The sequence below is a fragment of the Ixodes scapularis genome, unplaced genomic scaffold (assembly GCF_016920785.2).
Source record: "Ixodes scapularis isolate PalLabHiFi unplaced genomic scaffold, ASM1692078v2 PGA_scaffold6__148_contigs__length_123643588, whole genome shotgun sequence".
In the NCBI taxonomy this organism is placed as follows: domain Eukaryota; kingdom Metazoa; phylum Arthropoda; class Arachnida; order Ixodida; family Ixodidae; genus Ixodes; species Ixodes scapularis.
This window is the reverse complement of record NW_024609881.1, coordinates 66617860-66631391: the sequence shown is the minus strand read 5'-3', so window position 1 is coordinate 66631391 and position 13532 is coordinate 66617860. Positions and strand designations below refer to the sequence as shown.

Below are 13532 nucleotides of genomic sequence, written 5' to 3'. Positions count from 1 at the left end.
AAGCGACGACGCCCAGATGGTTGCCCAACGGGCAGAAGAAGTCCGTCACCTCGCCAAACACCGGATTAAAGCCCAGCAATGTGTCGACACGGGCCGCTACTATCTTCGTCGTCGGGACGTCCAGTTCCTCCCCGTAGACAGAGTATGGGTCTGGACGCCGATTCGCCGGTGTGGCCTGAGCGAGAAACTCCTGAAGCGGTATTTCGGACCCTACAAGGTACTTCGTCGACTTGGAGATCTGATGCCCGAGGGAACAAGGACATCATCGCGCCGCCTACCACGACCTGAAGTCATCCACGTCGTGCGCCTGAAGCCGTAGTACGCTCGATAGGACTGTAGACCTTAAGTGTTCCAGATGACTCTTTAGTCTATCGTTATTTTTATTTGCTTTGTTTTGTTTTGTGTTGCATCGTGACGATGCGCTTTTTAAAGGGGGGAGTTATTCCGCCCGCGCAGCTGGCCAAGTAGCCAGCGCGCGCTTGGCCTAACGGTTATCGCGCCTGCCTCCCACGCGAAAAGCCAGGGTTTGATTCCTGGGAGCGACGCCTCTTTTGTTATTCCTGCAATTTATTTTTCTGGTAAATTCGAGAACCCTGTTGCTTTTTCGAGGTCCGAATGTTCTGCTCGTTGAACATTCTACGCCCACAATTCCAGAAGCTCACTCGTGTATATAGGGGGCTTCGCATAGCGAGCCAGGGTCAGTTTCGCCCCAGCATTAAAATCTGCTGTTGCGCCGACTTCGACGCCCGCGACGCTCTGTTATTATATTTTGTACCCATGTATTTTTGGCACCATTTCGCCACATTAAACGTTTATTATTTTCTGCCTATTTATTGTCTTTCTTGGTCACCACCCGTGACAATATATATAACATTAATTTCTACCTAGTGTTCGCGAGTAGAATATATACTGGTAAGCCGTTCTTGAAGCACACATAGAGTTGCTGTCAGCTGAAAGATCACAGAGTGAGGACCATTATGGTGTTGATTCTGAGAGCGGGATCGGCGCTTCGACGCTCTTATCCACTGATGCCGAGATCTTATTAGCTACCGAGTAATGGTAAGATGTTCAGTACCCGGCAGTTAATGCATTTCTTAAATTGTTGGTGCTCTAAATCCCCTAACTGACAGGTTCCCTTCTCTGCACTCATCTGAAACACCCATGCCCCCCAAGGTGCTTGAAAACTTAAAAACAAAGTATTTTTGGATATCCTACCTCTCCATTATCCCCGCAAGGGATGCCAAATGGAGCGAAGTATATGTGCGTCTTTACGTACCAATAGGATTCCCAATTACGGCACCTTATCACGCAGTCCTCCATACTCTGAAAATATTTGTAGCAAGAAAGGTAGTCAACTTCAAATATTTGCAGTAGGACAAATGTTTGATTAAATTTTCAATATTAATTTAGATATCAAATTCTGTAGAACATATGGGCACATGACCACAGATGCTACAGCAAATGTCTAATGGTCTCCGAAAGCGATGTCTGGGTGAAAACATTAAACTTTAGTAATACTTATATTATTTTTATAGAAGATAATGCGTTGTGCAGTAGGTTCTATTGCAAAGTCAAATTTGGGGGTTTTTATGTGCCAAACCAACGACGGGCATCTGCCGGGTTCTCTTTCCGGTACATGTTTAGCGATTTCACATACGTTTTTGTCTGGGTTTCATATCCAACGGTCTAGTCCTTATATATGCAATACCTAAGAGGCGTTTGAATTCATGTGAATGATCAAATTTAAAACAAGTCATTGTTCTTTCTTACAAAGACAAAAAATCGAGATTGTACTTCTCCATCCATAAGGAACGTCGCTCTATGGGAGCCTCAGCTGTGACGTATGTTCATGACACACCACAGACAATGTCGGCATTACTTGAAAGGTAGCTTTTCTTATTGCAAACGTGTTTGTTAGCGCACGAATCAAGGGTTGCCCAAACAGAAAAAAAACATGCCGTGTAGGGAAAAAAAAAGTGTCCAGGCTTCTAAAACGCGAGAAGTTTGCTGCGCGGGCCTACGTTTTCAGTGAGGGCATCAACCATACAAGCAGCACGCCTTTCCTCCTCGCCTTCCCACTATCGTCGTTTCTTCTCCTTTGTTTTCGGAAGATTCGCGATTGCCAACAACAGTGGTGTCTTGACGACAGCCAGCACAGCGTGTGACTCCAGATGCACGTGATGAGCACCCTTAAATCCTCTTATCAAGAACCCAAGTCGTAAATAGCATTTCCCGAGCAAAAAAAAACAAAAAAAAACAAAAAAAAACAAGAAAAAAAAAACGTTTGCGAGGCGACAGGAAAAGAAGAAAACCATTCATTTGTAGCGACAGCAAATGCTGTGGCTGCACTAAAAGTGTCCTGTTTGAACATACCTTCAGCATGCTGCGCGCATTGCCAAGAGGTAGGGGAGCGGATTTCAGGGAGAGGGTAGGTATACAAAAGGGAAGGGGAGTGATGCTCACGGCCGAATAGTATCCCTCCGGTTGAATGGTTTGACAAAACCTCTCCGGTGTGAGAAAGCGGTCCGCAACCTGCTTGGTGACGTTAAAAAAGTCATAGTCGGATTGTGTTTTCCAGCATTGCTCTCCACGTAGCCTGCAAATAAACAAGAATCGGTCATTATATGTTTTAAAATAACAATATATCGAAATCTGGGCGTGTGCAATGGAAGAAATACGGATGTTTTTATGGAAATGCAATTAATCCAAAGGTGCAAACGAGCTGCACTAGAGTGATGAAAATATTCCCTGGAGAAGAGGAACATCGGGGACAAAGGAAAAACACCAATCTCCAAACACAAATAGGTGACTTGTGCGCGACAGAGAACATCCGCCTGGTCCTGGTATCGAATCAGGGACATCTCTATTTCCAGTTGAGCTCTCTACCTACTGAGCTAATCAGGAGTTAGGCGTCAGTAGTGCTAACGGGTTTTATCAGCTGCCGCCGGTCAAACTCCAACAACCCTAAAGAAAAAGCCATTTGAATGAGAAATTTCTTGTGTTCAATAAACACATATGAATCATGCAAGATATATAAGAACATATAAGAACCATACAAAACCATAGAAACAACTATATAAGACATAAGAACATATGAGAAACTTTTCTCAAGATTCTTATATTTCTTATATAGTTCTTATATATCTTGTATGATTCATATGTGTTTATTGGACGGAAATATTTCTCATACAAATAAGATTTTTCAATACGGAAGGATAAATGGCCAGCCTATTAAGGTTATTATGATAATGAAAATATTTCAAAGGTGCAAGCGAGCTGGAAAAGCATGATGAAAATAATCGCTGCAGTAAAAGAACAAGGGGACAAAGGACAAACACAAATCTCAACACAGCAAGGAGAAATTAACTGTGTTTGGAGATATGTGTTTGTCATTTGTCTCCATTGTTCTTCTCCAGAGAATACTTTTATAACGGGTGGTTTCCTGATTCATGAGATTAGATTAATAATACAACTTTTAAATCTTAAATGAACACACAAGAAGAAAGAGAGAAAAGTATCCTTCCACTAGCATAAGGCAGCCGATATACTACATCCTGTTTAATTGAAGTGATTATCCAAAATGCGTGCCTACGAAAATTCTAAGCGCCCTGTAACACTGATGCAACACGACGGCAACAGCAACACAACATGCTGTCCAACAACCGTGCAACTTGTTGCTCCCTTCCCATGTTGTCCGACAACCCTGTCACATCGCCGCAACAGTAACACAACATGGATGACAACGAAAAAGTTACCTCGGTATGACAACTTTCGGCAAAAAAAAAAAAAAAAAACTTGTTTTGGACAAGGCGTGCTGCTCTTATGACTGGCTGGGCGAATTGCGGGCCGACAAGACAACACCTATAGCTAGTTTTCTATCAACGTCCTTTTTATGAGCTTATTTAAATAAAGGCTTGGAAAACGTTTTCCAACAATAATTTATGCTGTCGTGCAGCTAAAGTAATTTTATGAATGTTTTTACTGCATAATTATGGCAAGTGCTTGTCAAAATGGTCACAGAGGCGGTCGTGAACGTTCAAACTGCTGTTGATCTTGGAACTACCGAGAGACCAGCTCACATTACTTCTAGTGAAATAAAATGACATGTCTATACTAGGCTGCTGATATGGTATTATTAAAATATCGCAAGAAAGAAAAGGCTAAAAAATAAAAGCATTAAAACGACCAGTATGAAAATGATTCTTGATTTCATTTCATTTTATTTATTATATCCTTAAGGCGCCAATGGGGCTTTACATAAAGGGGGCAAGTACAACATTATTCAAAACACAATCAGAAAAGAAATAAAACAAGAAAACTGGTGTTAAGCGCGAGACACATGCGCGAAAAATCCATCCGATCCGACGTCCGATCCGGCAGTACGACTGCCTGATCCGAAAAATTTGGTCGCATCAGACGTCGGATCGGCGATCCGACGTGCGTCCAACGCGCCAGATACTTTCGCACGGCGGACGGATTGTCGTATGCGTCCAGCCAATGACAGCACAGCTAGCGCGAACGTCATGATGACGCACTGGGTCTGGCGGGGACGAAGCGAACGCGATAACGGGACGGGCGATGGGAAGCCGGACGCGTGGATCCCGCCGACCGATTCGAGAAAGATGACCCCGGCAAAGAACGCACGCGCTAGCGAGAACAAGCTAATAACTTCGCTTGTGCAAGCTAAACCGTCAATCTAAGACCAGAGATCTATGAACGCGGACCTCCGCTGGAGTACTTGGATCTCCTGGGCGGAGCCGAACGGATTGTCGTGTCGCATGCGAGGTCGGAAGCGTGTGTCTCAAACTGTCGCGTGCGGCAATTCGGAGCGGCGTTCGGACTGTCGGATCGGACGTCGGATCGGACGATTCTGTCGTCCATGTGTCTCGCGCTTTACGGTTGCAATGCGTTTAAGTAAGTGGTCAGAGAAGCTCTGAAACCAGAGGATTCTTGGAGGATTACAATATTATCAGGAAGGGAATTCCATTCGTATGTAGCTCACTGTAATGGGGGTAATTTGAAAGGGTTTGACCGTGGAGTGACCAAATGAAGTTTTTCTGAATGGTCAGTGCGCGACGAAATATGTGGTGGAGTCCGGCAATACAGTTCTCCCTTCGATGGGCAGTGGTAGTAATAAGTAAGGAATGATGCAAGTCTTGAGATTTTCCTTCTGTGTGCAAGAGTTGATACTCCGAGTTTTTCCTTTAGTGAGGTGATGTTTGTGCGCGTGTACTTTTTAAGAATGAAGCGTGCGGCTCTATTTTGCACTGATTCTAGTTTTTGTGTCCAATAAAAATTACGTGGCTTTTTATATTAAAGAAGCGCAATCAAGTTCAGATTTAATAAGGTACGGTATATGCCACACGCTTCGTTTCACAGTTTGCCATGTGAAGTTTTTGACTTAGAAAACCGAGGCTTTTATTTCCTTTTACACTTATGTGAAGGATGTGGGCTTCCCAAGACGATTTTGAAGTGAAATGCACCCCAAGATATTTATATGTATGCACATGTTCAAGCAGAGTGAGTGTTAAACTCTGCTGGACTTCGCTTAGTACTAACATTTCGACATTTTGTTTTTAGAAATATTTATCTCCATTTTCCACATTAGACACCATGTTTAATTGTAATGAAGTCGTTCTGAAGTTCAATACAATCCCGAATGCTAGATGGGTTTCTATAAGTCACACAATCATCGGCGTAAAAACGGATGGTGGACTGGATAGTGGGGGACAAGTCGTTTACGTACAAAAGGAAAGTATTGGGCCCAGCACGGTTCCCTGTGATACTGCTAGTTTTACGTTCGGAGGATATGAGGATTCGCGTTCATAGCAGACACTTTGCGAGCGCTCGACAAGGAAGTTCAATTACACTGTATGACAGGTGGTTCTATTTTGCAAAGCGCGTAATTTAAGAAGTCGTTGACGTGGTAACTTGTCAAATGTTTTTTTTTTTTTATGTCCATAAAATTGCATGGGTTTCTGTTTTAGACTGAAGTTTCTGATGAAGGTCTGTGACAAGTTCAAAAAGAGGGTTTCGCAAGAATGATACTGCCAGAAAACGTGCTGGTTTACAAAGAGCAATTTGTTGTCCGGCAAATGATCCATAATATTCCAGAAAATTACATGCTTTATCAGCTTACAAGTTACACCTGTCAGAAGGATCAATCTATATTTCGTCAACTCATTCCTTTGACCGGTCTTAAAAAGTGGGGTGACTTTTGCCTTTTTTCGATTTGCAGGAATTTCGCCAGTTCGTAAGGAGTGTTGGAAAAGTAAACACAGAAGAGAGGAAGCTTCTTATTTGCAGAGCCTAAGCACTTTCGTTGAAATAATGTCAGGGACTGGAGCTCAACTTTGTTCAAGATTTTCTATCAGTTTGTAAATACCAGTCGCAGACATAGCAATTGGAGCCATATGAGTTAGTATACTATCTTCAGGTAAAATAACTAGCAAGGGAAAGGTCTCGCCAGAAAGCATTTCAGTAATCAGAAAACATTTCACTAAAGAAATTGCCAACTCGTTCACAGACGTCAACAGCATCCAGCTCGTTTCTCGAAGAATCAGTAAAGTGAAAGGGATTGGAAATGTGCTTGGGGTTAACTGCATTCCAAATTATTTTGACTTAGTTTTTATAAGGCCGCGTAGGTCCTTAATAAAGAACTAATTTTGCGCTTTCATTATTTTATTCACACACATTTGGGAGATTTCGTCGTGCTTTGCAAATGGAATAAAAGAACGCGATATTTTAGCCTGCTTGGTTGGCACTAGAAAACAGCCGCTACCAGACACCCGAACTGATACAAAAATCCACAGGACGTTTGGTGAATGAAGCGATCACATAGCAGGCGGAAACAAGTATACAGCGTAAAAAAGTATTCATTTTACCTATTGTAATGAAGGCCGATAATGTCGGTGTCGTAGTTTTTAAGCACTGTCAGTTCAGCTCAACACCACGCTGCAAAAAACGCTTCAGGAAACTGCAGGTGCTAACTCAATTTTACAGTAGAAATAGAAATTGCATGAAAGAAAAAAACTGAACAGAAACACCTTATACGATGTCGTAGATTCCTAACATATATCGGTAATATCATCTTCCTTGTATAGGGCTATACCGTTGTCAGCGAATGAAGAACATCTTCATGAAATAAAGGTGGAAAATACTCCCTGTGTCAAGTTTTCTAGCCACAGTCACTAGTTGATGCGGTCCCGTGGCAATTTCCGGCCCGCCGAATGCTCTAGCACATTGAAGATTCGCATTTCCAGGGACGCCTCGCCACACACGAACGAAGGTAAACAATCAAGATGGCGGAGTGTTCCAAGCACTGGGCCCGCCGTCAGCGCGGTGTGATAGGGTGGACGCACAACATATCGGCCAACACGGAGTTCGGGCGACAGCAACATGTTGCCCTGCTGTTCTTGTTGCCGTGATGTGAGAGGGTCGCTGGAAACGCGTATATCTCGTGTTGCCAAATAGAGTTGTCCGACAGTTGCCTCAGGGGTACAAATCAATCAACCTTGTAATGTTTGTTTCGGTTCAGTTCGTTTACACAAAACAACCGACGGACAGAGTGGGACTCAAAAAAGAAAAGTTATTTGTGAAGTTTAATAGATTCAGCTACATTTTGGTAAACGCTTTGATGTTCCTTAAAGTCGAGATAATGACCATAATTTGTTTATATCGAGAATAACAGTACAACCACAATACAATGTATTTTCGCTGTGAACTTGGCGCCTCGTTGCCTCTCCAATGACAGATGTGCTGCAAGTTCCTTTCTACTATCGCTGACAGCTCAAGGAACATGATGCGCGTAATTCGGTAACGCTTTTAGCGTCATCATTCGTGAGGTGGATTTAGCTACGTTTTAAGTGAACTACGATTTAAGTAACTACGATTCGCAGTAACATCCCCGTCAACTGGCAAACGATATATTCAAAGTTAGGATGAAATAATAGCATAGGAAATGCCACGGGTCAAAAAAAAACAACGGTTCGATGATGCCAGCGCCTAAGAAAGTTCAAGCAAATACTTACTGCATAACAAATTGCATGCCCTCCTCACTACAATGCGAAAACGCGAAAGGCGGTCCAAGAGGCCCTCCAGAGTCCATAATGTATTTGACTTTGGACTTGCAGTCAACAGCACCAGGATGATTCTTGACATTTCTCAAGGGACCACTTCCATCGTGCGCGCTCCCGAGCCTGCGAAAATATTGTTCATGCTAAGAAAACCATCTAATGGTCGACACTATTATCAGGGACAGATTAAAAAACGCAAAGCAAGGCTCATTAAGGTCACGCTTCTTATCGGCCCATATCGCATCGTCCATAGCGAAGATAAAAGGCATGGGATTTACAAATGGTGACTAAAAAAGCTTTTTCCGGGTGATACGCTGAGCACATGTGTTTATAAAGGAAGCGACGAGATACTTACAAATGCCCAATTTCGTGGGCTATTGTGGTGAATCTACTGTACAGAGGAGGTACTGCCTCGGAAATTCCCACATTAGCGCCTTTCACGCAGACCATTCCGGAATAGGCACGTCCTGGAAATAATAATCCATTTGTTGCTTACCAAATATATTCAATAACGTTTCTTTCAAGCTGTAAGCATAAGCTGTGATATTAAAATCACCCTCTTTGGAAAAGCACGTATTTAGAATTGTGAGACGTTTAGCCACTTAAAGTAAATAATTAGCCGACGCGTGACCGCTTGTGCAAAATTCTCGAATGCCAAGGAAACAAACCGTATCTAGAAGTAGGGCGGTGTGCTTACAGGGAAAATTTGTTTTTAGAAAGGTACAAGCAAAAAAAAAAAACAAAAAACACGCAAACAAACATCTACAGTTAATTTTTTCAGCGCAAAGCTAAATTAGGAATAACTGAACGCCCAGTCTTTGGCCGAATGTAGCGCTCGGTGCTCGAACCTGATGCCGAAGTATCAGAACTTGCTGACTCAAAGGTTATGAACAGTTTTAGGAAATTCCCAATAAGACGAGGGCAGTCGACGAAGTCCAGTAACGCTTCAAAAAGGAGTGACCTCGGCTACCGAAAACGGGACTCATTTTGCCAGTGTAAAAGTAAAAGAAATTGCTTCTAACTTTTGAATCTGCAAACACTGAGTTTTAAAACTCTGGCATCAGGGTGTACCGTTAGAGCTCCATTTGGGGGGCACTAAGCATTGGGCAATGCGTAGGCTGTCTTGTAATGAGAAAACACGATTTTTTCTGGACACACGTACACTTGCGGCCTTACAGTTTTACGTAGAATAAAAATGTAATGTCATAATTTGTTGTTGATTTTCGCGTTTGGTGTTGTAGATATCTCACGACAAATATAAGTGAAATTTTCCAGAGATATTCGTTGAATGTGATGTTTATGATCATCATCTGACGACAACCCTTCTCGTCAAATTTTATTTGTGAACTAAGTGGCCAAAACGTGCTTGAAAAACATTTTGAACTTGACTTTCTCCAACTACTTCAAAGCAAACAATTCTAATTTTATTCAGTAAAGGCCATCTTCTGGGAAAACGGCTACCAACTTACAAATCCCACTCAGTAATTCGAGTTACCCTCTAGAAGAAACGGCGAATATCTTTTGTTATTCGTTAGACATCTTTCGAAAATGACTGGTTAAACTCCGATTTTCTCAAGAATCAGCATAAATGTGTCGTCCGGAGCATCTTCTGACCCCGCTCTCTTACCTTCATGATTAGGAGATAATTTTTTAGTCTCCGTGTTACGTGTCCCTAAGCGGCGCCTGAAATGCAATTATGAATATACTAATTATGCAAATCCCTGCTGCTATGAACATTAATCACGAGAAACGGTGTGTGTACATGTAGTTTGTGCTTTTTAGGCTTTATAGCTCCTTTTTTAGAAAAGCCGTGAAAGCTACACTTATGCAGTCTCGGCAGATCAGTTACACGGCGATGGGGACGTAACAGAGCAGCTGCCACGATAAGTAAGATTATTAACTAAAACTTGTGAATGAAATTTCTAGTTCGTAAGCAAAACATATCATTCTAAACAGAACGTAGTTGAGCGTCATCAAAAAGCACTAAGTTAGTCGATTTTAGAATATTTTCGAACACTTGGGAAGGGTTGTGTCGCGCTGACGTTACCAACCGCGAAATCGGTGCAAGGTTGGCGATGCAAAAACTCAGATGAGAATATAATCGTCTGCGTTTACCCGTCACCAGCCCTCCCAATCTAAAGAAATCGATTTTGAATGTAATATTAACCCGTGGCCCTTACCACGCCTTTTTCTGGGCCATCGCTTTGAACCAAACGTAGAGATAGAGAAAAAGATTGTGCATCACGAAAACCATAAGCTTTTTTTGTATTTAGAGCATTAAGATACCACAAGAAATATTAAATATCCGCAAAACTAATTTACTATGCATAAACAATCGACAAAATCGAAGACTTCACATAACCTTTGCAAGAGAAATATTGTTTCCAAGAAATGATTTCTTAATGTCTTGCTTGCGACAGCGTAATACTGACAATTGGAGATCACCAGGATTTGCATAAATAAAGAGGTTTGCTATCCTCCGAAATAATACGTGAATAACTTGTAGAATGCAGCGCATATTAGCCAAAATTATGCACCTCTACCGGTCGTTTTGAGGGGCAATAAATTTCTTTAAACGTCTATTGTCACCTTGCCGTAAAGGCAATTTAACTGGCACATAAAAAAGAGGGCATGTTACGATTTTGAATTGAAATGCTCTTTACAGTAGCTTGCTACCACGAGTCGCACCGAAGTACGAAGGTGGCAAAGTTGTCGATAAAAGCGAGTTTGTTCATCACTAGGTAGTTAAATACGGCGCAGAGAAAGACAAAGACAAAGAGGAGACAGATATCAGCGTATTTGTGTCCTCTCTTGAACACATATCCGTTAGACACATATAAGTACATATGTGTGTAACAAGATACCACCTTCTAAGAACTGAACTATGCTTGAATAAAAAAAAAGATGAATTTTTTTAAGGAAACATGAAAATGAATTATTGCTTTGAACCCATAATCTAGATGGTGCTTGCATAATGTGAATAGAACACTTATCTGCCAGTATTAGGAATGAAACGGATGACCTAAGAACAACATATCAAAGCTCTGCAGGTCATGGTTTGGAGGTTATAACAACTCCTCCTCGGGTGTTGTTCACCTAGCTGAAAACTGCTTGCTTACAAAACTTTACTACGCCCAATTTTAGAATATGAGAAGATTGTTTATGATCGAGTCGGCTTTTTTTTTGTCAGTTTGTTGGTAAGGTTTGTTGCTCTAGCGCTCGTCCTGGGTTCTTTTTGCCATTCGTCTGTGCGGCGTCTTTACCTTCTCTTGCGCAAGGGTAGAGTGAAAACTTTCCGGAATCCAACTAATTCAAAAGAATTCAATGAAAATATCAAATCGATTATTCCAATAGCGCTTTGACAAGCGTTCAAGTAAAAGAAACTTGTGCATTTTTAATTAAATGTAAAATCAAAGGCCCAGTTGTCATAATTTATTTATATATATATATATATATATATATATATATATATATATATATATATATATATATAAAAGTAAAAAAAAAACGAAAAGAAATTCAGCTTTGATGCCCTTGATATTTATCGCCTTTGTTTTGTACAGTGAGTTTAGTGGGTTTCCAAGCTCCAACATTGTGGCAGACATTAAGCGACGAATCAGGTTCGCTACACAGTGAAACGGTCAGCACATCAGGCACTGTAGGGGAAACGTTTTGCATGTCGCTGAATAAAAGTGCGTAAAATAAAGGAAGGCGTGGGGCACCTCTCGTCACCTAGCAGATAATATTTTACGTAATAAATTGAATTCAAAACAGAAAGCTTTCCGCAAGATGGGTGTCGCATTTTCTTAATGCGTAGCAAATCATCTGCATTTGGCATTTGCTACGACTAGAAAAAAAAAAAGATAATAGAAGTTTGACCTCCCTCACACTTTATATTTTTCTTAAAACTCAAACAGTCTTGGCTAGAAAGAGATTTCAGTAGAATGAAAAGGTAACAGGGGAATTCAATTGCGTATTTGAGGGCCTTGAAGAAATTCCGTTCCAAGAGTGAATAGAAAAGTTGAAAAGACCTTGCATCAGGTGCGTTCAACTTCGAGGTGATTCTGTTTTAGAGTACCATAACTTGAAATGGTTTTGTTTTCATTTCAAATTCATTGCGGAAACGTTTCGACATATCCCACTGTACTCACCGGAAACACTATTAGCTCGGGAGCTTCCCTGTATTGGTAAAATGTTATTCTGCTTCGTAAAAATTAACGACGTAGTTACGGGGATCACATCCCCCGGGGTAAAGTGTCGAAGGCGGCTCGAGTATTCGACACGAGCAGTGCGCAATCACTTGAGTTAGGCTCGTGAGAAAAAACAGCCAGACGAACGTTTCAGTGGTAGTTTGCGTCTAATCACTGCTGTGCAGTGAATAGCCAAACTCTACAATGTGATTCAAGGAGAGGCCAGGCTCTTTAAATCGACCACAAAATTCGGTTTCTTAACCTATAGCGCTACGACTTTGTGCAGCGTTGCCCACAAATGGTGCACTTTTCTTTTGTAAACTTTGCAAAGAGCAAATTTACCTGAGGAAAAAGAAAGAAAGAAAAGGGCTTAGCTCCTATTTAAACGGAGCGACGCCAGCGGTCTTCAAACAACACGGCGCCGTTTCGCACAGGAGACAAGAGATGGCGCAACGAACGCCGCCAACGAACGAGCATACGGCGCCGAGATCCGGCGTTTTTAGCAGGCACTCTTTTCGACTCAAAATCGTCGTGCGTTCCGCAAGCGGCGACAGTCGCAGAAACAAAAACAGGCGCGGTAACAAGAAGAAACTACTGTTCCTTGTCTGCTAAAAACGTCGTATGCTCATTTGTTGGTGGCAGTTGGCGTCGCGACCGCTTGCGCCATCTCTTGCCTCCCGTGCAAAACGCCACCATGTTGTTTGAAGACCGGTGGCTTTGCTGGATTTTCATAGGAGCAAAGACCTTTTCTTTCTTCACTTTTTCCTCAAGTAAGTTCGCTCTTACCGACTTTTACAAAAACAAAATGCACCATTTCTTGGCAACACTGCACCAAATCGTAGCGCGATAGGTTAAGAAACCGAATTTCGCGGTCGATTTAAAGAGCCTGGCCTCTCCTTAAATCACCCTGTAGTGATACCCCTCCGGCTTCCGCCAAGGTCTCGCCACTTGCCTGCCCAGAATCCGTAATAGAAGATCATGTGGCAACTCTTTCCGGCAAAGAGTTGAAAGTTAAATGTGCTCGTTTCTGTAAAAAAACTTCTACGACTGCCTTGAGTGAAAATAAAAGCTCGTCCATGTTTTGAAGGGTCACGGAAGTCAAAGATTTGATCTAAGCAGTGTGTAATTTATCTTAAGCCCGAAACTATTCGCACGTCCGCCTGAATCTATCACATATCCTTCGGGAGCATTGCATCGTTATAAGGAACTAGGATATGTTATCTCTGCCTTAACCGCACAACTAGACCTCAGGAATTACGTGATCTTG

General features: G+C 42.0%; 1 protein-coding gene across 1 annotated transcript in view; it reads right to left on the bottom strand.

Annotated features, from left to right (window-relative positions):
* LOC120841421 (venom metalloproteinase antarease-like TtrivMP_A) overlaps positions 1 to 13532 on the bottom strand; it is a 39789-nt gene that overhangs the window by 6483 nt on the left and 19774 nt on the right. The window contains exons 9-13 of the mRNA XM_040212311.1: positions 9703 to 9758; positions 8431 to 8542; positions 8031 to 8198; positions 2374 to 2596; positions 1216 to 1323 (exon numbers count right to left, since the gene is read on the bottom strand). Of these exons, the coding sequence (XP_040068245.1) occupies positions 1216 to 1323; positions 2374 to 2596; positions 8031 to 8198; positions 8431 to 8542; positions 9703 to 9758 (667 nt within the window). The remainder of the gene's footprint in view (positions 1 to 1215; positions 1324 to 2373; positions 2597 to 8030; positions 8199 to 8430; positions 8543 to 9702; positions 9759 to 13532) is intronic.